Here is a 27,965-nt window from a genome sequence, read left to right as displayed (position 1 = left end):
GTGGCCAAGGGTTGAAGCACTAACTTTCCAATTAGTAGAGTAATAAATCCATGTTTGACAGTTTTGTCAAAATTAACAGAATTATGACCATCAGATTCAAATTCTATATACCACTAATAAGAATGCCAATAAGAAACTAGTTACCTGTATCTAAAAATAGTGCAATTGCAAAACTCAACTCCAGCAGACAAGGCTATAGCTACAGCCGTGAAACTGAGATTCGATTTTTGGATTTTGTTTTTGGAAAAAAGGGAAGAAAAAGTCTCAGCTCCATGCTTTTAATAGTGAGTGTGTTAACTTAATCTCTCCCATTTAGATTTAGAAAAATTCTACAGAGGAAATTCTTTCTATTTTTTTCCGTTTATCACCAATTTTGTTTTAATTAGGGTAATTAAGAGGAAACAGCACCAAGAGAGGCCATCTATCTTGTCTTGTCTGTCTGAGGAATTCCACTGGTGTCTCTGGGGAGGCTGCAAGGCTTGCTGACAGTACATTCTTGTCTTTTAAGCATATCAGAGCATATTTTCTGTGACTTCATCTACACTTTTTTGCAATACAGTGGTATAACTCCAAACCAGAGCCAGTCAAACCAATCAAGAACGGTTAAAAAACATTTGAGCAATTTATTTTTTGTTGTAATTTTCACTCAAGGGACACTGTCTTCTTGTTCTCTAAGTCATAAATCTGCTCCTATTACATTATTAGCTGCCTTTGCATATTAGGCAGGGAGGTGCTAAAAGGCTTGACCCCTCTCAGTTTCCCTTCTTCACATGAGAAGATTGGTGTCTTGATCTGGGCTTTTCAGAAAGGATGAGCAGGAAAAAGGTTATGGGGGATATGCGAAGGAACACAGGAAACACCAGGGGACTTAACACCACTTCATTTAAGCTTGTGAATTAGTCAGCCAGTCATTCTTTAACAGGTCTATAGGCTTGCCCTCTGCCCCGCTGCTATTTCCTGCTTTGGATATAATTATCTCTGCCCCCAGAGACTGGCAGCATTATGGTCTGGAATGTGTGACATTAACATCAAGAGTGGGAGATGATCTTAGGCCGCTGCTTCCACGAAAGCCAGTAAAAGGCAGGATTAAAGGTGTTCCGTGTAGCACGGAATCATTAAATGATTAGTGTGAAAATAGTAGTATGCAGCAGAAAGCACAGTGAACGTTTGTGTAGAGGATTGGAAGTGTTCTGATTTAAGTTATGGGACAAAACATCATTAATCTGTTTTATGTGCTTTTCTAGTTGTTCACAAAGAACTTGAATTGAAATCACAGGAATAAGGGTCACAGTACAGTGAAGTGATGGCATTAGCAGAACCCCACATACCCCAGCTTTATCTTACTCCTGTAACTTTCAAATTGGAAATCTGTCTGGCTAAAAATATAGACTCACTGGTCACTTTGCTAGGTGTAACTCACTAGTACCAGTGTGGACCACCTTCAGTTTTTCTTCATGGCATAGAGTTAACAAGGTGCTGAAAACACTTCTCAGAAGATTTCCACCCAAATTTATATGACAGCATCAAACAGTTGCTGCAGATTTATTGGCTGAACATCCATCATGTGAATCTCACACCCCAGAGGTGGTCTGTTGGATTGAGATCTGGTGACTGTAGAGTTCATTTGAGAAGAGTGAACTTACTGTTAGGTTCATGAGTTTTGTGACATGGTGAGTTATCCTGCTGGAAGCAGAAATTCAAATCAAATTCAAATTCAAATTCAAATTTTTTTATTTGTCACGTACACAGTCATACACAGTACGATATGTAGTGAAATGCTTGGACAACTGCTCGTGACCTAAAGAAAACAAAAAAGGAAAAGGCTATGAATAAGATAGGAAATAAATATGAAAAATTAAAAAGGGTAAATTTAACTAGGAAGGAATAAAATATAAATTAAGGTTAAAAATGAAATAACTGTACAACACAAATTAGAATGAAGGGTAAATTTAACTGGGAAGAATAAGATAAAGATACATATATAAATTAAAGTTGAAAATAAAATAACTGTACAACAAAATACACAATATAGAACTATATAAGAATGTATGAAGAAATATAAATAAATATATACACAATAACAGCAGCGTGATTTAAGTAATGAAGTGAAACAATGTCCAGAATGTCCAGTGTGTGTAAGAACTGTATGTGTGGGTCAGTACTGTGTGGTGGTGTGATTGAGAGACCGTATCGCCTGCGGGAAGAAGCTCCTCCTCAGTCTCTCTGTGTTGGTCTTCAGGGAGCGGAATCGCTTTCCTGACCTCAACAGAGAGAACAGTCTGTTGTTGGGATGGCTGAGGTCCTTCACGATCTTCCTGGCCTTGGTCCAGCACCGCCTGCTGTAGATTGAGTGCAGGTCAGGGAGCTCGGAGCGGATGGTGCGCTCAGCTGACCGCACAACCCTCTGTAGAGCTCGTCTGTCCTGCATGGTGCTGTTCCCGAACCAGGTTAAGATTTTTCCCGTCAGGATGCTCTCTATGGTGCACGAGTAAAAGTTCCTGAGCACCTTGGAGGGCAGTTGGAAGCCTCTCAAGCGTCTGAGGTGGTAGAGACGCTGATGGGCCTTTTTCACCACGGTGTTGATGTGACAGGACCATGACAGGTCCTGCGTGATGTGAACTCCGAGGTATTTGAAGCTGTCCACTCTCTCCACTGGGCACTCGTTGATGACGGGGGTCTGGTAGTTCCTCTCCTGCTTAGTGCTGAAGTCCACTATCAGCTCCTTTGTCTTACTGACGTTTAGAAGGAGGTTGTTCCTCTGGCACCAGTTCTCCAGATTCCTAATCTCCTTCAGGTAGGCCGTCTCGTTGTTATCAGAGATCAGGCCCACCACGACGGTGTCGTCAGCAAACTTGATGATGGTGGTGGAGCTGGTAGTGGCCACACAGTCATATGTGTACAAAGAGTACAGCAGGGGGCTCAGAACACACCTCTGGGGGGCTCCAGTGCTGAGAGTGGTGGAGGCTGAGACATGTCCGCCCATCCTTACTGCCTGTGGTCTGCCAGTTAGGAAGTTGGAGATCCACTGACACATAGATGAGCTGAGTCCCAGATGCTCCAGCTTGGTGGTGAGTGTGGAGGGAATTATGGTGTTAAATGCAGAGCTGTAGTCTATGAAGAGCATTTTAACATAATTCCCCCTTCTAGTGTCCAAGTGAGTGAGTGATGTGTGGAGGAGATGAGAGATGGCATCGTCTGTGGAGCGATTTGGACGGTAAGCGAACTGTAGTGGGTCCAGTGTGTCTGGTAGTGAAGAAATGATAAAGTCTCTGACCAGGCGTTCAAAGCACTTCATCACTACTGAGGTGAGGGCTACAGGGCGATAGTCATTGAGAGAAGCAGGGTGGGGTTTCTTCGGGACAGGAACAATGATGGACTCTTTGAAGCATGTGGGGATCACCGACTGAGATAGAGAGATGTTGAATATCTCAGTGAACACAGGAGCTAGCTGGTATGCGCAGTCTCTTAGGATACGACCTGGGATGCCGTCTGGTCCTGCTGCTTTCCTGGTGTTCACTCTCTTGAAGGCTCTCCTTACTTCATGCTCGGAGATGACGAGCACGTTTCCGGTGCTGGCAGTATCTTCCTGTCTGCAGCCGTTAGCGCCGCTAACACTAGCATTGTTGGAGTCCTTAGCTGCAGCCTCGAAGCGAGCATAGAAAGTGTTCAGCTCGTCTGCCAGAGTCACGGCCGCGTTCGTCATACCGGTTGTTGGTGCTTTATAGTCCGTTATTGTCCTTAGTCCCCACCACAGGCTCCTAGAGTCACTCTGTTGGAGTTGTGACTCTAGTTTCCTCCCGTAGCGCTGCTTCGCCTCTTTCACCGCCCTCCGCACGTTATATGACGCGGCTTTGTACGGGTCCATGTCCCCCGTCATGAGTCCCGTGTTGTAGGCAGCGGTGCGGGATCTCAGAGCGTCGCGGATGGTTTTATCCACCCACGGCTTCTGGTTGGGAAACGTTGTGATAGTCTTTGTCTCCACGGTATCATCCGCTAGTTTCCCGATGAATCCCACAACCGCTTCCGTAAACACGTTGACATCATCATCGGAGCTGTTTCTGAACATGCCCCAGTCTGCGTCATCGAGTGCGTCCTGTAACGCGGCCACCGATTGATCCGTCCAGCGCGCGACCTTCCTCTGAACCGGAACTTCCTGTTTCAGCCTTTGTTTGTATTTTGGGATGAGGAAGATGGCGGCGTGATCAGATTTGCCAAAAGGAGGGCGGGATTGTGCCTTGTAGCCGTCCTTGACCGTAGTGTAGCAGTGGTCCAGTGTCCTTTCACCTCTGGTGGGGCAGGAGATGTGTTGATAAAAGTTCGGCGCTGCGCGTTTGAGGTTGGCGCTATTAAAGTCCCCCGTCACAATAAGCGCAGCGTCCCGGTGTTGTGTCTGGTGCTGTGTGAGTGCCTCATGCAGCTCGCATAAGGCGGTGACCGTGTCCGCTTGTGGTGGAATATAAACGGCACTTATAATGACCGATGTAAATTCCCGAGGTAGATAAAAAGGACGACACATGATGGACAGTAGTTCCAGATTTGGTGTGCAGGAGCGTGTGAGAGGAACAACGTTTGCACTGTTGCACCAGTTGTTGTTCACCATTAAACACACGCCGCCTCCCCTTGACTTCCCCGAGTCCCGTGTCCTGTCCATGCGGTGAACCGAGAAGAACTCGGCCGGCTGGATGGCGTGGTCCGGCACCGCTGGGTTCAGCCATGTCTCGGTGAAGCAGAGGAGATTGCAGTCCCGAATGTCTCTCTGGAACTTTATCCTGGCCCTGAGGTCGTCAAGCTTGTTCTCCAGTGACTGGACGTTGGCGAGCAGGATGCTAGGCAGAGGTGTGCGGTGTGCACGAGCTCTCAGCCTGTTCCTGACGCCGGCTGGCTTCCCTCTAGGCCGCCACCGCTTCCCTTTGTTCTCCCTCAAGATCTCACTCGGCCAGCTCAGATCCGGAGTTAAAAACTTCGAATTGTGAGTACATTGTAAATCAATAGAAACAAGAGTGTCACTGTCATACCTAATGTACCCAATGGTGGTGATTTTGCCGATTTAGAAACGCTGAAAACTAACTTAAAAAACAAAGACAAAGAAAAAGTGGTCGGAGCAGTCGTGACGGCAGCCGACCTCACCGGCGCCATCAAATCAAGGAGAAATCAGAAGAAATCAGAAGATGGTACACTGTGGTCATAAAGGGATGTACATGGTTAGCAACAATACTGACCATGTGAATACTGACTGTGGTGTTTGAACAATGCTCCCGTGGTACTAAAGACCGCAAAGTGTGCTGAGAAAATATCCTCCACACCATTACACCACCAGAAGCCTGAACCGTTGATACCAACGAGGATGGATCCACGCTTTCATGTTGTTTACATGACCCTACCAACCAAATTTAGATAAGCATGTCTGGCACCAACAACCGTGTTCAAAGTCACTTAAATGATCTTTCTTCCTCATTCTGATGCTCAGAAGTTCAGCAAGTCATCGTGTCTAAATCACTAAATGCAGTTTTTTGCTGCCATCTAATTACCTGGTTAGAAATTTACATCAACAAATGGTGGAGTAGTTGTACCTAATATATCACTGAGTGTATATCTGACATTAGTAGATTTTTTTTAGGTTTAATTTTAATATGCACAATGAGATTACATGTAATTAAATGTGCTATATAAATACAATTGCTAGCAGCATGAGTTAAAAAAAGAAAATCAACTCAACAGAAAATGACAAAAAGACGTTGTAATGGCACTGCCTCATCCAGGACCTTCATCACAGGATGTTTTCTTGTTATAAGACAAAATGTAATTATGTGTCATATCGCACACACACATATATGGCATACTTACAAGCCTTTGTTAATCTCAGTACTGCTAACATGGCGTCCCAGCTTGGTCTAATTGAATTTCACAGAGGCAAAACCATCTGGCCACTGACAGCAGAGCAAGGAAGGCGTGTGCATGTGGCAACCCTGCGGTCAAGGTTACGTTCGGTACCATCATCATTATCATCATTAACAACCAGACCACAGTAACTCAGCAGACCCCCAACTGGCCTCCGTACACATCAACTCAGTGTGACGTTTCCCAAAGTAGATAAAGGCTGTTTAACGAGTGAAATTGTGTTCTGGCTGTTTTGTTGGAGCTCACAGGCGGTAAAGGTGAACCGCACCGAATGAGCAGGATGAGGATTTGGCGTGTAACTTAGCCAGGAGGTGCTTAGTGGGAGGATAAAGTGATGTCTCAACAAGGAATCGGCTGTTTGCCATGAGATTTTGTGAAGATATTCATGATCCCCAGAGAGCATTTCCCCGTAATACAGGCAGTCTTCTAACATTCATTCTATTGTTCACATCAGGTCCAACGAATCCCTTTATCAAAGGTTTGTTCAGTTACAAGTGACTAGTACCGATAACAGAAGACTTCTAGTTCCAAAATAATCCATCCAATCTTTTTACTTCTTTGGCTGCACAACCTTAACACCCGACGCTATCACCCTTAGTCTGCTGTTTTTAGTTTTTCATTCCCTCTCTTACTTACACTCTAAAGCATTTACATGCCTTGTAATAATAACATGTCATTATGGGTTTTTCTAAAGCATTGTTTAAAATAAAGGCCTATGAAAATTCAAGTGACTGGAGAGAGGAAAACCTGCAGTTTTGTTATCTGTCCTCATCTTTAAGCTTGATCTGTAAAGACTTTGGGACTGAGTGCTTACTTTTCATTGTGTCCAGGTATGTGCGATACTTCAACGGCCTTCTGTCAGGACACATAAAAATCAACAACAAGCCTCTGTTCCTGCATCACGTCATCATGCACGGCATACCTAACTTTGAGTCCAAAGGAGGTGAGCATCTACCAGTAAAGCGTTATACAAATACAGGCCATTTACCATTTACCACTGGCAGATTTTTTTAAATGAAAATTTAAAAAAACTAGAAAAAACTGTTTTTCTTGAACACATTTCAGATTTCTTATTTATATCACTTCACAGGTTGCCGTCCTTTCCTGAAAATCTACCAGGCAATGCAACCAGTCTACACGTCAGGAATATAGTATGGGAATTTTTATTCTAGTTCAGCGTGGTTTGTGTTTGAATTCAGGCATAAAATGAACCTGTGAGGTGAAAAGTAATTTTATTTTAAAGGTTAGTATTTTGTCTTTTTAACTGTAGCAATGTGCAAGGGGACAGCAACACCAGTATCTGTATCACCATTGAACCTGGACTGCTTCTTAAGGGAGACATCCTGGTAAGATAACAAAAAATGTTTCCTTACTTAAACAACAGTTGCCTTCGATTTACCTTTTTTTCTTTACATTTTCCTAATATTATATAGAGTCTCATGATGTTTCTCCATTTTTTTCTCTATTATCTGTTAAACGTAGCTCAAGTGTTACCACAAGAGATACAGAAGCCCAACCAGAGACGTTGTGTTCAGGGTGCAGTTCCATACTTGTGCCATCCATGATCTTGGGGTGGTTTTTGGGAAGAGTGAGCTGGACGAGACCTTCAAAGGTAATTTTAATTTGCTTGGATTTACACAACACACTGTTTGACACTTAAAAACATACAGTTGTATAGAGTTTTTGTGAATCAAGGTTATGCATCTCAAAAAGGGTTATTTTTTTAAAAATACACAAGATTAGCACTGATATGACAAAAGCTTTATGACTTGTGTATTTATACACAAAAGACTGGTGGTGTTCACTGTCCTAGTGTTGACCTAGACTCATCAAAATGCTACCTCAAGACTGTATAATGGCTTCAGTGTCTGACGCTCTACTATCTGCTGCTTGGATCTCTGGTTTGCAGCATGGAAAAATTCATGGGTCCTGATGCAGGAGGACAGTGTTCCCCACAGTATTACAGTAAACAGGGTCCTCTGGTGGTGAAGCAGAAAAGCATTCACTTACAGTAACACTGTGATTATGGTGATAAGTAACCAGAGATTTCTTATTAAAAGAAGATCAAATTAACACTAAATTTACACAATTGATTTGAATTTGGATAAGTAATTTAAATTCATACACAAAAACTGTAAAATAATAAATCCTATGTATGATAAATTGTAACCGTGCCTTTGTTTGATGTGAAACCCACACATGCGTTCATGGTTTTAATTTCTCGTTGTGTGTGTCTGCAGATGAGAGGTTTCCAGAGTACGGGAAGGTGGAGTTCGTGTTCTCATACGGACCGGAGAAAATCAAAGGTAATCCATTTTGGGAAAGGAGAAATTGATTGTTAGCATCACATGTTTTTTTTTCAACATTTAGAACTGAGATCTGATGTATTAGCCGCTGCAAGTTTTTTTATTTTTATTTTCAAAATTTAAAAAAAGAATTTTCTTAAAATGTATTATTTTAATTGAAGCGCTCGGAGAATACCAGGGGTTCATAAGTGTGCATGTATACAGGCCCTGAATTTATTAGACCACCTGTTATAAAAATAAAACAGGAAAATGGATATATGTAAACTAACTAAGTATATATAGTTATTTATTAGGTAAATAAGATACTGAATGCACGTTATCACCCCCAAATCTGAGCCGGCACACTGGACTTCTCTGAGAAGAATTCAGAAATGAGTCAAGCAAAACATCCAATCACCTAAACACTTGTTTTTGTTTAGGTAAAGTAAAAGTAAAGCAAGTAAAAAACAAAACAAAAAAACAGTGATATCAGCTCTTAATCAAAAAACAATAGTGTGCTTTACTTTTTTTCTGCTGTTTTGTTAAACAGCAAATTTGAAAGTTCATGGAAAAGAACAATATTTTTGTGCACAAATGTTTAACCATTACAGATATGTAAGAAACGATTTTTGTAATTACCAATATTGTTAATTTAGGGCAGCTGTGGCCTTACATTGGGTGGTGGTTTAAATGTGTGTCAGTGTGTTAAAATATGATACTTCTTTCTTTTTTCATTTTTAAAAAATTTGTTTATAAAGGAAATATTTACATTAATAAACTTGATACGAAAGCATAATGTACGTTAATGTAAATGCATCAGAGTCAACCAAAGAGTCCCTTGAGAGTAAAAGTCATGAGAAATGTGTTAGCATAAAAAATAAAATAGCAAAAAGAAAACATAGTGATAACAGAAGATTTATCCCAAACAAATCAATGTTGTGTTTGAAAAAACACTATTTAAGAATAAAACAACATTTGTTATTTAAGCATAATGAATTTTATACACAAATACCTTAATATAAAAATGCTGATTAATCAAAAGTGGTTTTCCCAATAACAGAGTGTAAGTCAATATAGCCACAAACCACTGACAGAGGAACTCCATTTCAAATGTACAGACTAATAGAAGATAACTTATTATTAAATGTTTTAGGCCATTCCAACCTCAAATATTGTCGCTGTATATAAACGTTCTAATATGACAGTGCCCTGTATGATGATGTTACTTGTGTGAACCACAGGCCTGAGTCACTTGGAGAATGGGCCGAGTGTTTCAGTGGACTACAACACCCAGGACCCTCTGATCCGCTGGGACTCATATGAGAGTTTCAGCCATCGCTGTGAGGAAGCTGCAGATGCTGACCACGGTATGCAAATGACATACAGTGACTATTTTGGAGAGGCGAAATTCTAAAAAGGGAAAAATGTCAACCAGGTAACCTGACTTTTCTGAATGAACCACCTGGATAGGAGATTAACGCTTTTTGTACACACAGGAATATACAAATATGAAGAAGACTGAAACAGAAACAAAATCATATATATAGTTTGTAATGATAATAATAATACATATAAGTACCAACCTATCTTTCACAGATAAATCAAGTTCCTCGCCCTTATCAGATCAAGATCTAGAGCCTTGACCAAAGGGAAGGATTTCCTGTAAAGCCCTACACCCTCCTCCTCCTGCTACTCTCTCAGCTTGTCAGTTAGGACTTTAAATAGCTGCTGAAGAAATAGGGGGCGTCAGTCACCCTGTTACTGGCTGCTCCCTCCCTGAGGGGGGTGTAACTTAAAACACCACTGGGCCTAACTCCCGCAAGTCCCCCTATTAATTTCTATCCACTCTGAGCTATTGCTTCTGTGCCAGGAGTCCAGAACTTAAAATGCGGGCACTCCATAAAATGCTAAACACCCATTATAGAAGCTGTGTTTGTTTTTTTTATCTAAAGTATTTTTACTTCAGAGCCCTGATTTTTGAAATATGGCACAAAGAAAGGAATGTTTGCTTGTCTGATTGTCAGCCATGTAATGCAAAAGTACGCATGTCCTCGTAGCTTATGTTGTAGCTTTCTCCCGGATATGCTACAAACCTGCTTTACATAGTGTTTGCCTTTTGTTAATGTTTATATATCCAGTGTGCAAATGAACAACTGAAGAAGTGGAATCACTAACACATCATCATCATCATCACTGCTTCTGCAGTTCCTAAAATGTATTTTTGGGTACTTACAATAGCTGCCAGTCTGGCACGGTCCCTTGGATCCTCTCAGTAATGATGAGATTCATGATTACTGCTGTTAATCAAAGAAATCTGCACAAACAGGAGGATGTAGTCACCCTTGGTTGAGTCAGGACTTGGCAGTCTTTGTAGTGCTGCGTCCACTTTTATATATGGGATTTTTTTCTTCCAGCTTTGCAAAGACCCATTTCATTTTTATGAACATCCCCAGAGAACCGTTGCAGTAATTGCTGTGCTGCAGGAAGGTCAGTGGGAATCGCCAGGATTGCAAGTTTGAGCCTAATTGAATGGGCAGCGGTGTTCGCAGCACTCAGCAGAAAAAAATAACGAAAAACTCCCAGCCAGTGTATTCATCTCTCTAATTGCAGGCTTCGCTCTTACACTTGGATGCGGGCGTGTGGATGCTAAGTCGAGACTTGCGCAGGAATATGGTGTCTGTATTCGCAAGGTTTGGATCGACAGAGGATGCTCTGTACCTTAGTTGTTTTGGAAGACACAAAACTGAAAATGCAAGATTCAAAGAATTAGTTAACACAAGACTGGTGAACAAACGTTTTTTTGGCGTTTGATAAAATATAACCACCTCTGTGAAAAAAGGTTAATCACGTGTACGATGTACATTTGAGTTGGCAAGCCCACACAAACTCTAAACTCTTATAAGCTCTATGACAGAATGGCCTATTTTTAACTGCTCCAGCTCAGTGGACAATGATCACTCGTCGGGTCTCATTTAAATAATTGAACAAATGCTTCATCCTCAGGTGTTGATGTCTGAATACTTTTGAGGTTTGGCGAGCTCTTCCTGACGCCATTTTTAACAGAGTCCACTGACCTTGGAAATCCAGTTGAGAGAACTCTGTGAAAGACGGGCATCTTAAAAAGGTCTGAAGGATTTGGTAGCTTAGAGATGTGTGTGGTTCATACTGACGCACAGGCACATGGACAAAAAAAGGAGAGGAGTCTGGTATGTGCCCGGCTGTTTGTATTATACAGTGTTTTTTGCTCTATATGGGCATGCAAGCTGGTCTGTGTGCTTGTAAATATTTGCATGTTAGTGTAGCTCTGTTGCAGTTTTTCATGAGGTATGCAGGAGTGCATGTTTATGTAGTGCACCTTGTGTTTGTCGGCTTCCCTTTGCTCCACTAGAAGCCCTGTGGTCTGGAGGCAGCTGTTGGCCCAGAGGTCAAATCAGTAAAAAGGCAACCATTTGGCCCAATGGGTGGCCGTAGAGATTTGTACCTCAGCTCGGCTGCTAACCCCTTAAGAAGACAACATTTTCCAAGGATCCACTAATAATCCTAGCTCCGAACCTCTAACTGGTCTGGTCTTGTCATCACTAATGGCCTGGCTAAAAAGCCAAGGAACACGCTATTGTAGCAGAATTGAGGGATTTCATGACAGGTGGGGGGTAGAAGACCTGAGCCATCACTCATTGCTTTACATTTGGCTCGCAGGGAGTCAGATTTGTCTTGTAATTTTTTTAACATTGTCTTGAGCAACAGCTGTCCAACTTTCTGAAGGTTTTTCCATGTTTTTCTTTGGACATTGGCTGTTTTTTCACTCATTTTCAGTCCAATCCTTGTACGTGAACATTTTCCGGGTTGTTTTTTAATGTATATAATTATTAAGAAACTTAACACTGACCTATGAGTTTTTAATAATTAACAAAAAAATATTGATTAAATTGTATTGTATTTTAAATTGTGAAAACTTGGTGTATCTTGGCATTTTGCGCAGTGGCTGGCCAAAAAAATACCTACAGCAAATGAACAGTATCTGAAAGTCATGTCCTTAAGAAATCAGAAAAAAATCCATCAAAGGTCTTCAGCTGATCCATCTACTGTTCACTAAAGCCTCAGTGGAAGGGCGGCTGTCAGGAAGCTATTCTTAGTGAAGGGAAACAGGGAGACAAGACTGAGGTATGAAAATTACACAAAAACTTGTCTGATGGAGTGTTGAATCCAAATCATCATCAGTATGTATGTTGGAGGTCAGGAAAGAGGTACAACACTGTCTACAGTGTCATGGTTTGGGATACATTTCAGTCAGTGGTGTTAAAGATTTTCTTAAAAGTGATGAATTACAAACACATAACAGAACCACCAGAGTTCGATCCAACATGCAATACCAACTGGAAAACATTTTATTTAAAAATGAACACTGTGAATCATGGATTGGCCTCTCCACCTTAACATTGCTGAAGCAGTTTGAGATCATCTTGACAGATAAACATACTATATTTACATGTATGTTTAAACATTTTAATAAATCACTGTGCCTATACCGCATTTTCCTACCAAAATACAAAGGAATGAAGGATGACTCCAGACCTTTGCAGTAAAGGACATAATATGTTTGATTTAGGCATAATTAGTCTCCATCAGTATCAAAGCACTGATACAAATATCAAATATATTTGGACCCCTTTCGCTATATTGTATGAAGTCTAATGAATTAACACCATCATTTGGTGCTGGATACATTTGTGTTTTGTAATTCAGTCCTTAAGAGTTTGCAGTAACATTTAGAGGTGCTTCCTCACCTTCATCAGGTTTTCCATAAGTTTCTAAAGAATCATAAGAGCATTACATAAAATGATTGTTAGATAACTCATCTATAAAGAATGAAAACAGCCTCTAAAAACAACCTTGCCACTGGAGAGTGTGTCTGTGTGTGTTTCTGTGTCTGTGTGGTGTACAGTAGGGCAGCATGCCCACTGACAGCGCAGGCCGCCTTCCTCGTTCGCCGGCCTCCTCCCATATTTGGCTGGGGCTGAGCCCTGAAACATGTCTGGAATAGCTGGATAGAGACCGACAGAGAGACAGAGACAGAGAGGCTGAGAGAAGCAAAGACGTTTTACATTTGAGGTGTAATACAAGTGAGGATTTGATTTGAGACTGTGAGGTCTGAGCACATTGGGAAAAGAAAAAAAAATTAGTGACAGAATTAGGAATGACATAAAGTCAAGGACAGAAGAAGAGCAGCTGGAAAGCACTGACTGGTGAGTGGTTCTGTGTAGTCTTTCAATTACAACTAGCAACTTTCTTAACTTTAAATCTCTGTCAATCTCAAGTAATTGTGCAGTTGCCCTAGTCAGATGTTTTCAAGTTGTATATTTGTTTTTTATTATATTGTTGCTATGTTTTTCTCTGGATAAACTCTTTTTTTATGGTATTTCATTTTCTATATACATCACTTTGCTTTTAGACTAGCATCTCCTTGCACTGTTGCCCAGAAAAAATTACAAGAGTACACATTTCTGTCTATTCGGTCTATAGTCGAGTCTGTTTGTCTGTTTATTAGGTTTCCATGTCAACAGTGTTGCTTCCTGTGTGTTTGGCACCTATGTGGTATAAAATGACTCATGGAGCGAGCAATTTGTGTGTGGAACATTTTATGAGCGGGCTGCAATTTGGGTACACCAAAACTATTAGGGACCTCGGTTGGCTGGTAACGTCGTGTGAGCTGCAGAAAGCTTGGACTTTGACACAGTTCATGTAGGAATGAATTTCTTTTTAAAACGATGTTTGAACAATCGTAACTTTTGTAGTGAGTTGAAAATTTTGCCGCATGAGATGATACAAAATTATACAAAATTATATTCCAAGATCTGTTTAAAAACTGTTACGCGAGATTAAACTGTTGAGTCTGACTTACCTTCAGTTGCTCAGCAGATACTCATTGACAGATGATCCCTAATTAGACTCGACTTAATCATTCTCTCTCTGCTTGAGCGGGCAGCGGTGTGTCTGAAGCACACAGGCCGACACCAAACAGCTGTTCTGACTTGGACAAACACAGTGTGTGGTACTGCAGGCTGATAGTAACCTCCCTGCCTGTTATCCTAACGGAAACCCAGCTTCTGCATTCTGTGTCGCTCCAGTGACAGACAGACACTGGTGGTGGTGTTTTTTTCCTCAGTCATTGCCATTTTTTATCATTAAAAAGCCTAATTACAAAAAATTAAGCTATATAATTGAATTGAGAACATTTACTGACAGATCTACTGTACACATTAAACGTTTGCAGAGATAAAACCCTGAGACATGGAGCGCAGTGGGGTATTTTAAAAGCAGCCTGCATGTGTGTGCCTCGCATGACCGCATAATGCTTCTAGTTAGACTTCTTGCTGACAGCACGGTGAGCGGTGGCAGCAGGTTCAAATCCCAGCAATGGAAACCCTGCTGAGCGTGTCCCCATCTCTTAATGCCTCCTTTCTCCTACTGTCTGCCTCGATGTCTCCGTGTAGCTTTATATAAATTCTCGCTGTCTGCCACCCTGCTTTTTCCCATTTTTCAAACAGCTTTGGTCAACGCAGGCTCATTTATGACTGTTAGTATCCAGTATTTAACATACATTTTACTCATGTTAAGTTGTCAAATATTAAGAAATGTGTCATAAAAAACAGAAAAAAACCCCACATTTGTATATTGGTGCTATAGGAATGCAGCAGAGGTAAATATGGTCGTGGAAAGCTCTGACAGAGTCAGGGGATGACAGACCGGCACCTGTGCAGACAGCATGCAGATGATGATGTCTTGATGATGTCACGTGTGGCAGTTAGCAGAGCACGCCACGTCCAGAGACAGGCACGCCAGATATGCTGGTGTGATTCTAATTCTGATGTTCTGCTCATCACATACTGACGCTTTATTGGGACCTGTTGCTGTCACATTTGAATGCCCTGACATGCAGCATTTTGCTTTAGAGGCATGTGACAGGATGATGAAGCCTAGGAAAACATTACATTTCAGGACAAACAGCCTTTGACAATCTTTTGCCCTTGACCCTGAACTGGATGGATGGATGTTTGGTTGGATATTACACATTACTCATTACTTTTCTTGAAAGTTACTTAATTGCATGCCAGAGAACGTAATCGGCTGCACTACTCCAGTGTTAATTTTGCTGACCAAATTTTCTCCCGCCAACCTTTTATTTTTTGACAAAAACAAGACAATAGCTAAGTAAAAACTCTCGAGCACAAAAACTGTGATGAAAGGAATAAAAAGGAGATGAAAATGTTCTGGAGTGATGAGATCCAGTCATAACTTATTTAGTTTTGTAGAAAGCTGGGAAGAGTTTGGAAATGACCCAATCAGAAGCAATCTCCTTGTAAGATTGGATGCACACATTTGATTGGTACAGCTTCAAAATTTTCTCTCAAAATTACCACACGTTACTTTTCTTAAATTACCCAGAAAGCAATATTTACCTGTTAATTGTTATGTAATTACTAAATCGTTAGCTTCATAGCATAATTGCCTAAGTCATTTGACTAAGTCAATGACTTAGGCACTTATGCTATGAAGCTAACGAAATGTAATAACAGTAAATGTAATAACAGTAATGTATTATGTTACTGTTACTTAAAAAAATTACTGTTACTTAATGACACTTGTTATTTTGTAACTGCTCACTACCTTGTTGTGCTTAAGCAGTTTCTGCTTCCTATTTTTGCTTTTCTTCTCGCCACTTTCATTTCCTCTTCTACCTTTCCAAACGTTGTTGTGCATTTCAAGTTTAAATTCTACATTTTCATGATTTCTAGTGTTATTGCTCTTTGTGCGGCCTTGTGCATGTTTACTGGAACTTGCCTTTCAGCAGTGTTCCTCTTCTGCATGCGACCTCTAGATTGGGAATAAAGATTTGGATATTTTAACTTTTACTTGTTACTGGTATTCAGAGCTCCTGTCTTTTTCTCCTGCAGCAACTAAAACAGGTGATCAATTATACTGTAGAATTCAAATTCAAATTTTATTTGTCACACACACACAACCATACACAGTATGACATGGGGGTGAAATGCTTGTAGCTGTACAATGCCCGACCATTAAATGACAGAAGAAAAGTTTTACAATATTTACAATTTACAGTTTACTACAAAATTTACAAATTAACTTTACATTAATTTACAGTAAAGAATGTGCAAATAGCAGAAGAGATTATAAAGATTATAAAGATTACAAATTATAGGAATATAGGAAATGTGTGGTGGTGCGTGTGGGAGTCCAGTCTTATAGTGACACAAAAACAAAACAGCACACTGAAACATTGAAAAATAAATTCACACTTTAAATCCCTGCTAATGACATTTTTGTACAGATGGACCCACGTTGCAACACAAATTTGCAATAATGGTACTTCATGGCCTCCTATTATTGTTATCGCCCTTATTTTACACCGAGCTTCACCCCAAAATGGTAAAAATGGTTCTTTGAGGTTTAGCTTAACAAGAAATCCCATATCTTCCAATCTCCAGCTTGATCTGACAGTTCTTCTCTTGCATGAATAAAAATGAGTTGACATGAATCAGATGCTGCTGGCAGACGGTCAGACACAGCTTTTTATGACAGTTACTCAGATGACAGAGAGACAGATGGATGACATCACCCTGAAAGTAATCTCAGAGACAGACACTGATACAGACGCATCACCTCAATTCAAACTGTGACAGCCGGACAGTGACAGATAGACCGAGAGACAGACATGGCAAATATAAAACCATGGAGGCGACAGTTTTCCTTGTGCCAGTCACTGATACGCCAACCATGACACCTTTTCACTGATGGACTGTCACATCATCCTGTCTCACTTTCTCTCTAATTTTCTGCTGTGAAGTCCAGGACGTGGCTGAAATTTTTGTTTTTAGAAAAGTAAAATAGCTCAGCTTGGCTTTAATAGATTTGTATTTTTTCAGGAATTTTCAATAAAAAAAACACACGTATATGTCTTAAAATGAATGATTCCATAACTGAAATTGATGCACAATAAAGAGTTTATTTGCAATATCACCCTGTTTTGAGCCCCCTCTTCTAACATATATCTCACGCTCACACACATGAACACAGCTCTTTAGGGCAAGTCAGTCATTTGTCAGTCAAACCCAGTCACCCTCTGGTGGCATGCAGACTTGCCGTCGTCACAGTGGTATGAAAGCTGTGAAGGTGAATGTCACATCCTCCTGTGAGACATTGGATGAGTTGCTGACATCACCGCATGTATGTATATAGATGTTTGTGCATGTGCAGGCCTGCCTCTGTACGTTCAAAGCTTTGTTGCCAGTCATGATCTTATTGGATCATTTAATATAGTCAAGTAAAAAATGTGCATAGCGATTCAGGAGCTTATAGAACCACCTTTAGCAAAATTATTGCACTTTGAAGTGATTGTTTTATGTGCATGACTTTCACATTATTTTGGAGGAATTTTGGCTCACTCTTATTTACATTGGCGTCAGTTCAATGATATTTGCAGGCAATCGTTCATGCACAGGTTTCATAAGATCCTGCCACATTATTTTAATCACACTGAGGTCTGTGCTTTGACTGGACAATTTTGATACCTTCATTCTGCCATTCTGTGGTAGGTGTGCTGCTGCGCTTGAGATCATTGTCCTGTTACATGACCCAGCCAAGCTTTCGCCATTGGGACAAATGGCCTCACATTTGACTCTAGACCAGCGGTCCCCAACCCCCGGGCCTCGGAGCGGTACTGGTCCGTGAGTCGTTTGGTACCGGGCCGCGAGAGTTGCGGCTCAGGTGTGAAATGTATGCTTTTCAGGGTTTTTATCGGTTTTGAGCGTTATTTTGTTATCGTTTTTATCGTTAACTCGGTTTTCCTGGGTCTTTTCATGTGTGTTATGAATAAATCTTCTTTTTTACGGTACCGGTACTAGTTTTATTTTGTTGTATTTATCCGCAACACCATAAAGGCCGGTCCGTGAAAATATTGTCGGGCATGAACCGGTCCGTGGCGCGAAAAAGGTTGGGGACCGCTGCTCTAGAACACTTTGCTATACAGTGGAGTTCATGGTCTAATGCAAGTTACACAGGTCCTGTGACTGTAAAACAATCATCACCCCTCCACCACCATTCTTGAGAGTTGATGATGAGGTCTTTTGTGCACATGTGCTGGGTTTGTCTGCACTTTTGTCTAATCTGTCCAAAGGACATTGTTCTAGAAGTCATTGGGTTTGTAAAGATTCACCTGTGATAACCTAAAACAAACTGTCATTTTTAAAATAAGGTGTTTTTCCTGGAAACCATACTAAACACACTTGTTCAGCCTTTTTCAAATTTTACCCTCATGAACTTTCACATTCAGCATGCTAACTGAAACCTGTAGAGTCTGAGGTGTAGCTCTTGAGTTTCTTTGCAGTTTTTCTGAGCATTGTCTGACCTTGATGGAACATCCACTCCTGGAACGACTGCGGCATTGTGTTTACACACCTGAATGCTCCCATCCAGCAAACTGCCAAAACTCCTCACTTCACACTGATGATCAATTAATCAAGTCCATTTTGTTTAAAAACAGAAGCTCTTAATTCCTGTGGAATCAGCAGCGATGTAATTACACCACTGTGTGCATAGAGTAATGTAAAAACTTCACTGTATGTCTTTGAACTTATTCTACAGCTAAAATAAAGTCAATTATATTTAATACATTAAATTACCAATAAAGTGTACACCTTAGAATTCTAAAACTATTGTATTACACAGAAAATAGAAACATTTGAAATGTGAGTTACAATGCTTCCTGTTGCAAAACAGAGTGAAAATGTTTTCACAGTTGACAAAGCTAACTGTTAGGCAGACACACTCCCAATTTCAAAAAGACCTTCATTGAAGAGGTAACATTATCTGTGTCCACGAAAGCTATAATTTCACGCCTCTTCTCTAAGTGGGTGAGAGACACGCCATATGGGTCCATTTAATCTTGCACGTAAACTTTAAATGTGCTTCTATATTTAAATCTGTCTATTTTGAAAAAATGGCTCCTATATTTTAGAAGGTCACGGTCTGCCCTTTAGGCGTGTTCAGCTTATCTTAAGGTTGCAACCCTTGAACACCACGGCACAGCTGGGAATCTGTGTCATTTTGTATAGTCAGTAATTTACATAGAAAACTGTAACATCTGTATAAAAATTACATTCAATATGAACAAATTGACCAATATTCTATCACTATGCCAACAAATCAAGTTTGAACTCTACTTAAATGAATCATGACTACAGAGAACATGCTGGATAACTAAATTATTTTTGTTTTGTAAGAAAAAAAACAATACATGTTGGAACAGAAGTATTGTACATATGACATGTTGACAGTATACAGTATCAAATGATATGCTAACTATGTTTTAATTGAGATATAGGTATGTTGGCAAATGGGACACTTCAATCAACCTGTCTGCTAATCCTGAATGTACTAACAATGTGTGTAATCTCCATCCCAGCTGGATGGATACGGCAATAACAGTTTGTGTAGCACGTTGTCTATTTATAATAAGCTATTGGACGCAGGTGTTTAAATGGCTTTTTAATTGTTTCCAAGGCTGTGATGTAGCAATGAGACACTCAAGTGAACACTTAAGAGAATACAGCTCAGAGCCAGGTGCTACGTGTGGATGTATGCGTGTCCACGTGCAACACAACATGAGTAATGCCTCTGGCACTTTCGTGAAAAAGGACAGCACCTGTTACTTGAGGGAATACAAAGCATGCACAGGCACAGGTTTGAGTCAGAGTGTGTGAGTAAGAGAGACTGAAAGACTCTGACAAAGTCAAAAGCTTTTTTTTTCTTGCTTCAATATGTTCAAATATTTCTTTGAGCTGATTTGGCTTCATCTACATATTAAAAATAGTAGTAGTGATGGCATGGCATTGTCCTTTTGCAGCAGAAGGAATGGCATGTTATACTTGTTAACTGGTGTAAGAAGCAAGCTGTAAGCTATTTGTGTTAGCCAAGGCTTGGTGACTCAACCAATCTAATTTGAGGCCCACTGCAGCTATTTATCGACACTATAAGAAAGCAATTTGTTCTATGCAGCTGGAGAGCTGCTTGTTTGTGTCATTCATAATAATGGTCACTGGATTAAATACCACACTGGAGCTCTGCTCCCTAACATTGACAGTTCTACGATAGGCATCAGGCTGGCACATGATATATCTTTTGACTGTTGGCATAGCTGGACATTAAATGTATTACTATGTCCGTATTTCATAAGCAAAGTCAAATCTAGGACTTGTCATTTTTAGTCCTTTGGCCAGTGCTGAGACTTAAGTAGCTTCTGATAAGTTTGGCTATTCATATTTCTAAATCTTGCAAACATAAAAAAATCCATATATTCTTGTATTAATGCCCTTCTCTCAGGCAGTAATGATGTTATATGAATGTTATAGTAACTATAACGGTCTTATAATATCACATAATTGCTGGACTTTTCTGATGATAGAAGCTCTGACATCCCGAAATTGATAGCTGACTGCCTAAAACATGTGACACGTTTTCAGCCAATGCATGAAATCCTATTATTCTGTCAGACGTTGCTTGCATCTTGGAGAAATGAGTGAGGAGTGCTCTGGATCCTGTGTCTTCCCATACTGGCCAGGAGATGGCAGGTCAGATTGTCTGAAAACTTTCATTCTTGCAAGACAGTAGTGAAAACAGTAAATTTTCTATATGACAGATTCCCAAAAACATCTCAGGTTTAGCAGAACTTGCATATTCTGAAACAGAAACAATGATCATTGCCTGGCTGAAGGGAACTCTGGCAGGCTGGTTATTTGCAGCATGCTCATCCCTTGGTATTCCAGATGAAGGTCAAGCTCTTTTAACACTAGTCTACCCCTCTTCCTTTACGCTACATCTGGAGCAGATATGCATACCGCTTAATGTTTGTCTCCCAATGTTTGCACATACCAGCGTGAGTCTGGGACGAGTGTAAAAATGTAGTGAAAGTCTCAAATTCTTTGGTTCTGTTCTCTTCAATGTGACATCTAAACAAGTTAAAAACAAAAAATACCAAAAATAAAAATACCCCAAACCATCTTTAAAAAGATCAAATTCACTACAGAAACAATCACCCTGTGAGTCAGAGACTGGTTTCACTTTTGTAATTTTATCCCACTGGCTCATTTAACATCTGTTAGTTGGCGAGACCAAATTAGGTATTTGTGGGTCTGTTAGATTTTTGATCCACTGGAAGCTGATACTACACTGTTACCCAGATGCTGCTGCTCTGTGCGTTTTTAGTTTGTCCTATCTGAGCCATAACATGGCAAATGGCAGTGTTTGTTCCGATGATTTACAATCACTATGGGGTTAAATTGCAGCTGGAAAAGTGCCATCGTGGCTTAGTCAAGTCTAAAAGAGCATGTTTTATCAACCAGAACAAAGGCATTTTCTATTCTGTTAAAGGTCAGAAGGAGGAAAAGACCCGAGAGCTCAGCTGGTGGAAAATATGCACAACCGATCTCTGAAAAGTCTTATGGTTCTAATATAATTAATAGAGTTTATGGGATTCTTTTAAACAATAGAACCTCCCACTTATTAAGGATTTAAAGTTTAGGATGTGGGGGAGTGAGTGAGATGCACAGTAAAGGGATCCCCCTAATGGCATTACCAGGCAGACAGATGGTGCAGGAGTTGTAGGTTTTTTTTTCCAGGCACATGGGTGGAGGTAGAGGTGGTGACATTGGTGGAGTTCCTCCCCCGCTGCCGGGAACGCTCAGTGATCATCCCAGAGTGCCAACTCACCCCTTGCGGGTGTTTCAGTGGTACAGCCCCACCTCGCTCCAGAAGAGCACATGTCGGGTGACATGAATCAGAGAGGACAGGGGGAGTGAGAGAAGAAGCTCAGAGGCAGAAGGTTTAGTCACTGAGAGACTCCGAAAGGACTTCCGAATTGTAGATTGAAACGGAATCACTGTTTTGAAAAGGAAATATTTAATCTTTCCTGATTTTTTTACTTAATCATCACAGAAAAAAAAAATTGGAAGTTTGATCTACAGGTAAGGATGTTTACATGAGTTTGATTTAAAATATAAATATGGGTTTTAGAACTTGAAGAAACTTAATATAAGAAACATGAATATTTAAAGTGTATATATTGCTGGCAAGAACAAAAAGATTCATTATTTTGGCTTAAATCTTTATGCGTAAGGCTTTGGAGTAATTCCGCAAGTCCAAACAAAATGTAACTGTAAACCTGGAATTATGCTTTCATAATGTGCCAACACTAAAAGCAACCACAGGGACAAACTGTGATTATGGCTTCGTCCCCTGTCCTCTCATTCTTGTTGCTACTGTGGCCGTGAGCTGTTGTTGACATGGGTTTGGAAATAGCTGAGGTCTGAGTGATTCACCATCTGTCCCCAGGGGTCGCTCAATTTGGAACACCCTACATATGAGCCATGCTTCTGTATATGTTGTGTATCACTCTGCATATGCACACTAGATACTGAAAGCCACTGCTGTCGCATGACTTTCCTTCTTGTAAATATGTTGGTAGTGCCACAGAATGATTTGTTGCTGGTGTAAAACTAAATTTTTAAATAGCTTATCTTAACTTTTTAAAATACAGTTTAAAATACAATTAGACTGTGTATTTATTATATGGATAAAATATTGGAGCATATGGCATAAGACCTATCTTTGGTGTTCATGTAAGAGGTGAACGGGAAGAAAACCTCCAAGTGATATCTCTGTAGTAGCCAGGGGGTGCTTGAAAAGATTAGTTCGGTTAATGTGAAAGTAAACTTGTGTTTGCAAATGGTATGGCTAAACAGTCGAAATTGTCAGCCGAATATAACAATAGCTAGCTAAAAATCTCAATTTAATAATTCAATCGTCTTAGCGGAGTGTTACGCTCAGTAAGTATCGATGTACCTATGGATGCAACTTCCCTGTTGGCAACACATTTTTGGAAGACTACAAGCACAACAACCAGCTGATCTGAGCAGAGTCAGGCCGAGCATAGACAAGTAATACACAATAAAGCAGGTTTATTTTTAAACTGTATTGTTGTATTATATTGCTTGGTGTGTGTTATGGAAATCTGTATCTGTTTTGTATATCTGATAGGAAAAAATATCACCTGATTTTTAAATCACAAAATATAGGTATTGGTAAAGCTCTAGCTATCAGTTAATTAAAGTTTGTTTATTACGAAGAAATTATGATGCATTTTAGCTAACAGTGTAAAGTTTGAGCTGAATAGTTGAAACTGTTTTAACACCCAACCAGACCAACCATAGCCAGACCAAAGGAATTTAGTTTACTTGTTTGGTTCAGATGAAATATTACCTTGTCTGATTTGCTATAAATGATAAACACCACAAAATAAATGATAATAATATGTCCACCCATACATGGTTTGCACATTCTTGTAAAGCGTTAGGTGGCTACTTTTATTCATAGCATTGCACAATATGTACGCAATTACTCTGGTTTTGTTTTGCAAGCATGATTCAGCAGCAAGAAATCAACCTAAAGACGACAGCTCCTCTCATAGTCCAACTCTGGGGTTTCAAACTGGCATGACTCCTTTTCCCTTTGGCTGACACAGACCAGTTGTTTCGGTGTGTTGTGCAGAACCCACCCATGTTAACGTCAGACCATGTGGGCCTGCACTGACGCAACGTGACAGGGGCTTTAAGATCTGAAAATTGGCTATTAATAGAGCTGCAGGGGTTGTGTTGCTGGTGGCTGGGCAGCATGCTGCAGCTGAGAATCAAACGAGTTGAGTGCAGAGGGGGGTCACTATGTTTGTGGTGTCAGGGATCCAGTCCCATACAAAAAAATGACTTGATGATTGGGGCCCATTAACCTTAACGTAAACAGTTTTTTCCTAAACACAAAATTATTTAAATGAAAGTATTTTTTTAATTGTGTTAATTCCATTTCATGAACTTTAGAGTTGAGAGCTGTTTCATAATTTTAGTATGTTGTTTACTATATTGTGTACTCTTTCTCTCTTTCAGATGTTGTTCATACCCAGGGCCCACTTGATGGAAGTCTTTATGCCCAAATCCGGAAAAAAGACTCCCTGGAGGGAGTTGTCACAGTCAATGGCCTCCCAGTCCGTGAAAACCCCTTGACTAACGAGAACCCATTGCAGCACACCAACCATCCCCTGCAAACTACTGACCACACCCTTCCTGTGGCAGGCCACACTTCCCTCCCTGCTGTCGACCATACCCTGTCTGTGAGCAGTGACTCAGGCAATTCTACCGCATCGATCAAGACTGATCGCACAGATGAGCAAAGCCAGTCTGTGCAGAGTGCTGTGAGCCACAACAATCCAACAGCAACTCACCCACCACTCAGTCCGCAAGAAAAAAGAGAGCTCGACCAACTTCTGAGTGGCCTTGAGGCACCAACTAAGCGGCAAGCCTACCTGCCTACATCTACCTGTCCAGGAGGAGGAGTACGACACTTAGTTCCTGCACAGGTGCATGTCAACGGGAGCCACACCAGGTTAGTGGGCGCTCCTTCAACAGAGGAGCGTGAGACAGATATTCTCGACGACGAGCTGCCTAATAGTCAAGAGGGCAACAGTGTGGACAGTTTGGGCACCATCTCATCCCTTGAGGGCCAAGCAACACCAGCTGACTTGTACTACCAATCACAGACTCCTGTCAGTGGCCAGAACGACGAGCCATACCTTGATAGAAGCGAGATGCCGGTGCATGGAGTACGAACTCCTACAGCGATGCAAGAGAGATCCGTGGACTCACCATCGCCACAGGGGGGTTACAACAATTATCAAAATGGAGGAGGGATGTATCGTTCACAGTCCTTTGGGAACCCACCTGCCAGCAGCCCTGAGACCACCCCAAAACTTATGCCCAGGGCCCCTGAGAGGAGCACCAGTAGCCGGGATGCTGTACAACGAGGTCTCAGTGCCTGGCATCAGCATAGCCTACCAGACGATCCATTTGGTCCTCCTCTTCAGTCAACTCATAGCTTGCCCCACTTTCCCACCTCAGCTTCACAGCGTGACATTGAGCAGTCAATCGAGGCACTAAATATGCTGATGCTTGACCTAGACCCAATCAACTCTCACATGTCTAAGTCCCACAGTGCGCCCCCTGGTGAGAACAGCCTCAATTCATCCCAGGTGCCATTCTCCCAGACCCTGGCCAGGCCATCATACCAAGCAGACTCTGCTATCCATGGCTACAACAGCTCTGGATCAATTGGCGACGGCATTCATCAGCCCCATCGCTCATCTGGGAGAGTCAGCCAGAGCCCAGTTATGGAGTCTCCAGTGCATTCTCCCCAGAGGCCCAATGCTGGCTACCAACACCAAAATATCACCCCAACACACACTCCTGAGCCCTACCTCCATACTCGCCATGCACCCCTTCATTACACCACTGATTCTAATTTCAATCAGCAGACCCCAGTGAAGCCCATGAACTCCCACCCAAGCAGTGGCACATCACACTCCCCAGAACTGCAGGGCTCGTCTCCGTATCCAGGCTATAGTGCCTCATCTTCACCCCTTCCCACTGTAACTCCACAGCCCAAGGACACATCTTCTTCATCGTTGCCCAGAGAACAAGATGCAGAGGAGGAGACGCTAAACTTGGAAGGCCTGGTAGCACACCGTATTGCAGGTAAGGCTTCAAGATATTGTCTGGAGTTAGTGTATGAATAAGGAAGGGACAGAGTGAGTGGTACTGGACTTGTAACTGTTGCAGGATATTATGCTGTTCTTTGTTTTTTTGTGCATAAATTAATTCTTTTACAGTTGATTATCTATTACGTCTATTATGGATTAGCTTCAAAGTTTCCAAGTTTTTTAAGGTTTAAAAAAGAATATGTGAAATCGTTTTTTGCTATTCTTGTTTTCAAGGAAAAGATTGCACAAACACACATATGTCAGTATTTGTGGGTTGTTGGACTGATGGTGGCATGTTGTAGCCCCTAAAGGGGACTCAAAGAGCAGGTTAATACAGTCATTAGCGATGCTCTGTTTTGGAGGTTCAGGGAACATTATGGATGATTTGCCTGAAACTAATGAGCAAATAAATAAGCATAAAGATGTAAAGCAGATTTGTAGCATATGATATAGCCTAAAACACTTTTGATATTCTGAAAATGATATTCAACAAAACGTATATATCCAAAATGGCTAACACAATTTACGCATTATCTTGAAGTCTCTGTAATCTTAAGAACCAAGTAGAATGCCAGCGGTGCAGTTTCTATAACCGATCCATTACAGGGTGTTGTATTAGAGGAATAAGCCTTACTCATAAAGTTAGCTTCTCTGACTCAGAGAGCTGTGCAGAGCTGCTGAGAGTGGAAATGAGGTGAGAGTAAGAATAGCCAGGCATTCAGAGATCCCAGCTTCCATGCAATGTCGGCATGCACGATTTTCTTTGAAATGATTTGGAAGCTCTAAAGTGCCTCCCAGTGGAACAAAAATGTAAGTTCCTTTTTTAGCTAGGGGCTTGCGTGTCATCTCATTTGGAGAATACTTTTATTTATCCATTTCTGCTCTGACTTTTCTTTTCCTTTTCCATTCAACCCATCTCTTCACTGTATGGAAACCCTACCCTCCACTGCTTCTTCCTCTGCACTCACTCTCCTCCTCCTCCTCTACCTTCACCTGCTGCCTCCCTTCCACCACTTGACATCCCTCCCCGGAAACAGAGTACAACGCTCGTATTCGGGGCATCAGTGAAAGCATGACACCACAACAATCTGACCGCCATCGCTCCTATTCCTTCTCTGGTTTGTCCACTTTACCCCACCTTTAAATTCTGTCTTTGTTTCATTTTATTTGTCTTGCATTTCTAGAAACTTTCTCTGCTTCCTCATCATTTTCCCAATTATTTGTCCTTTCCCACTGCTTTCTTATTACTTGCAGCCACGTTTTTAAACATTGAGAATCTTTCTCACTGGCTCTGTCTCTCTTAAAGAGGGAATGATGCTGCCCTTTTATATTGATAGGATGCTTTCTCTTTAGCTGATACATCTTTGAACAAATATCCTGGGACTACACAAGCAACATAAAAAGATGTTAAAAAAGGGCATAATGATTTGATGATTCCTCATACTCAAATATTTTGGGGGATACAGGAGTTCGTTCCAGAGGGATGACCCCAGAAGTGACACAGGAGACGGGCAGGCGTCGGACCACGAGTGAGGGACAGTACCAGAGCGGCCATGATAGTACGTCAGCAGTGGATTCACCAGATTTTTCCAACAATCTTGCTCTCAACCCAGGAGGAAGACCCAGAGAGGTACAGCACTTGATTTTATGGTTAAGCCACGAGCACATGATTTTGTCACTAATTTTGTCCCCACTGAAAATCATGATAAATCCTAGAGGCTGACTGTTGTAGGATTTTCAAGACCAATACCAGCATCAGCTGGTCATATTTGTTATGTGTAGTTATTCATTTACCCTCTGCCTGACTCTGCACTGGTCAGCAGGCTGTGCACTGCCCAAAGGGAAGTTGCAGAGTGCCCTCTGGTGGACAACCTATCCAATGTCAACACATGTTACATAGTTGACAGATGTCTCTGCTCTCTCTCCTATTTGCTTTTTAAATTCTATTGTGCCATTAGAAATGTTGCTTCTGATAGTTCCGCAAGTAGCTATTATTAGCCGATAAGTTCATATTTGCACTGAAGTAGTTTCATTTTATGCACGAAGGGGCTATAGCGACATATAGCGACATGTTTTTAATTGGGGTGGTGCAGGAGGAAGCAAACAGTCATACTTCATGCCCAGCTTTG

The 27,965-nt window shown here is 41.2% G+C and overlaps 1 protein-coding gene across 5 annotated transcripts in view; it reads left to right on the top strand.

Moving 5' to 3' along the window:
• Positions 1-27,965, top strand: part of LOC146547246 (tensin-1-like) — a 122,331-nt gene that overhangs the window by 82,099 nt on the left and 12,267 nt on the right. For 4 of the 5 annotated variants that reach the window (XM_085266086.1, XM_085266084.1, XM_085266083.1 and 1 more), the window contains 9 exons: positions 6,729-6,841; positions 6,989-7,049; positions 7,169-7,244; positions 7,381-7,510; positions 8,139-8,204; positions 9,425-9,550; positions 24,191-25,831; positions 26,874-26,954; positions 27,303-27,466. In XM_085266086.1, the coding sequence (XP_085122212.1) occupies positions 6,729-6,841; positions 6,989-7,049; positions 7,169-7,244; positions 7,381-7,510; positions 8,139-8,204; positions 9,425-9,550; positions 24,191-25,831; positions 26,874-26,954; positions 27,303-27,466 (2,458 nt within the window). The remainder of the gene's footprint in view (positions 1-6,728; positions 6,842-6,988; positions 7,050-7,168; positions 7,245-7,380; positions 7,511-8,138; positions 8,205-9,424; positions 9,551-24,190; positions 25,832-26,873; positions 26,955-27,302; positions 27,467-27,965) is intronic. The other variant, XM_085266085.1, reaches the window with a different exon arrangement.

This window comes from Mchenga conophoros, linkage group LG23, assembly GCF_057382185.1.
Source record: "Mchenga conophoros isolate Kocher_MC1m ecotype Shallow Benthic linkage group LG23, M_conophoros_male_GT1.1, whole genome shotgun sequence".
In the NCBI taxonomy this organism is placed as follows: domain Eukaryota; kingdom Metazoa; phylum Chordata; class Actinopteri; order Cichliformes; family Cichlidae; genus Mchenga; species Mchenga conophoros.
The sequence above is the reverse complement of the archived record's forward strand: the minus strand, read 5'-3'. Positions and strand labels throughout refer to the sequence as shown.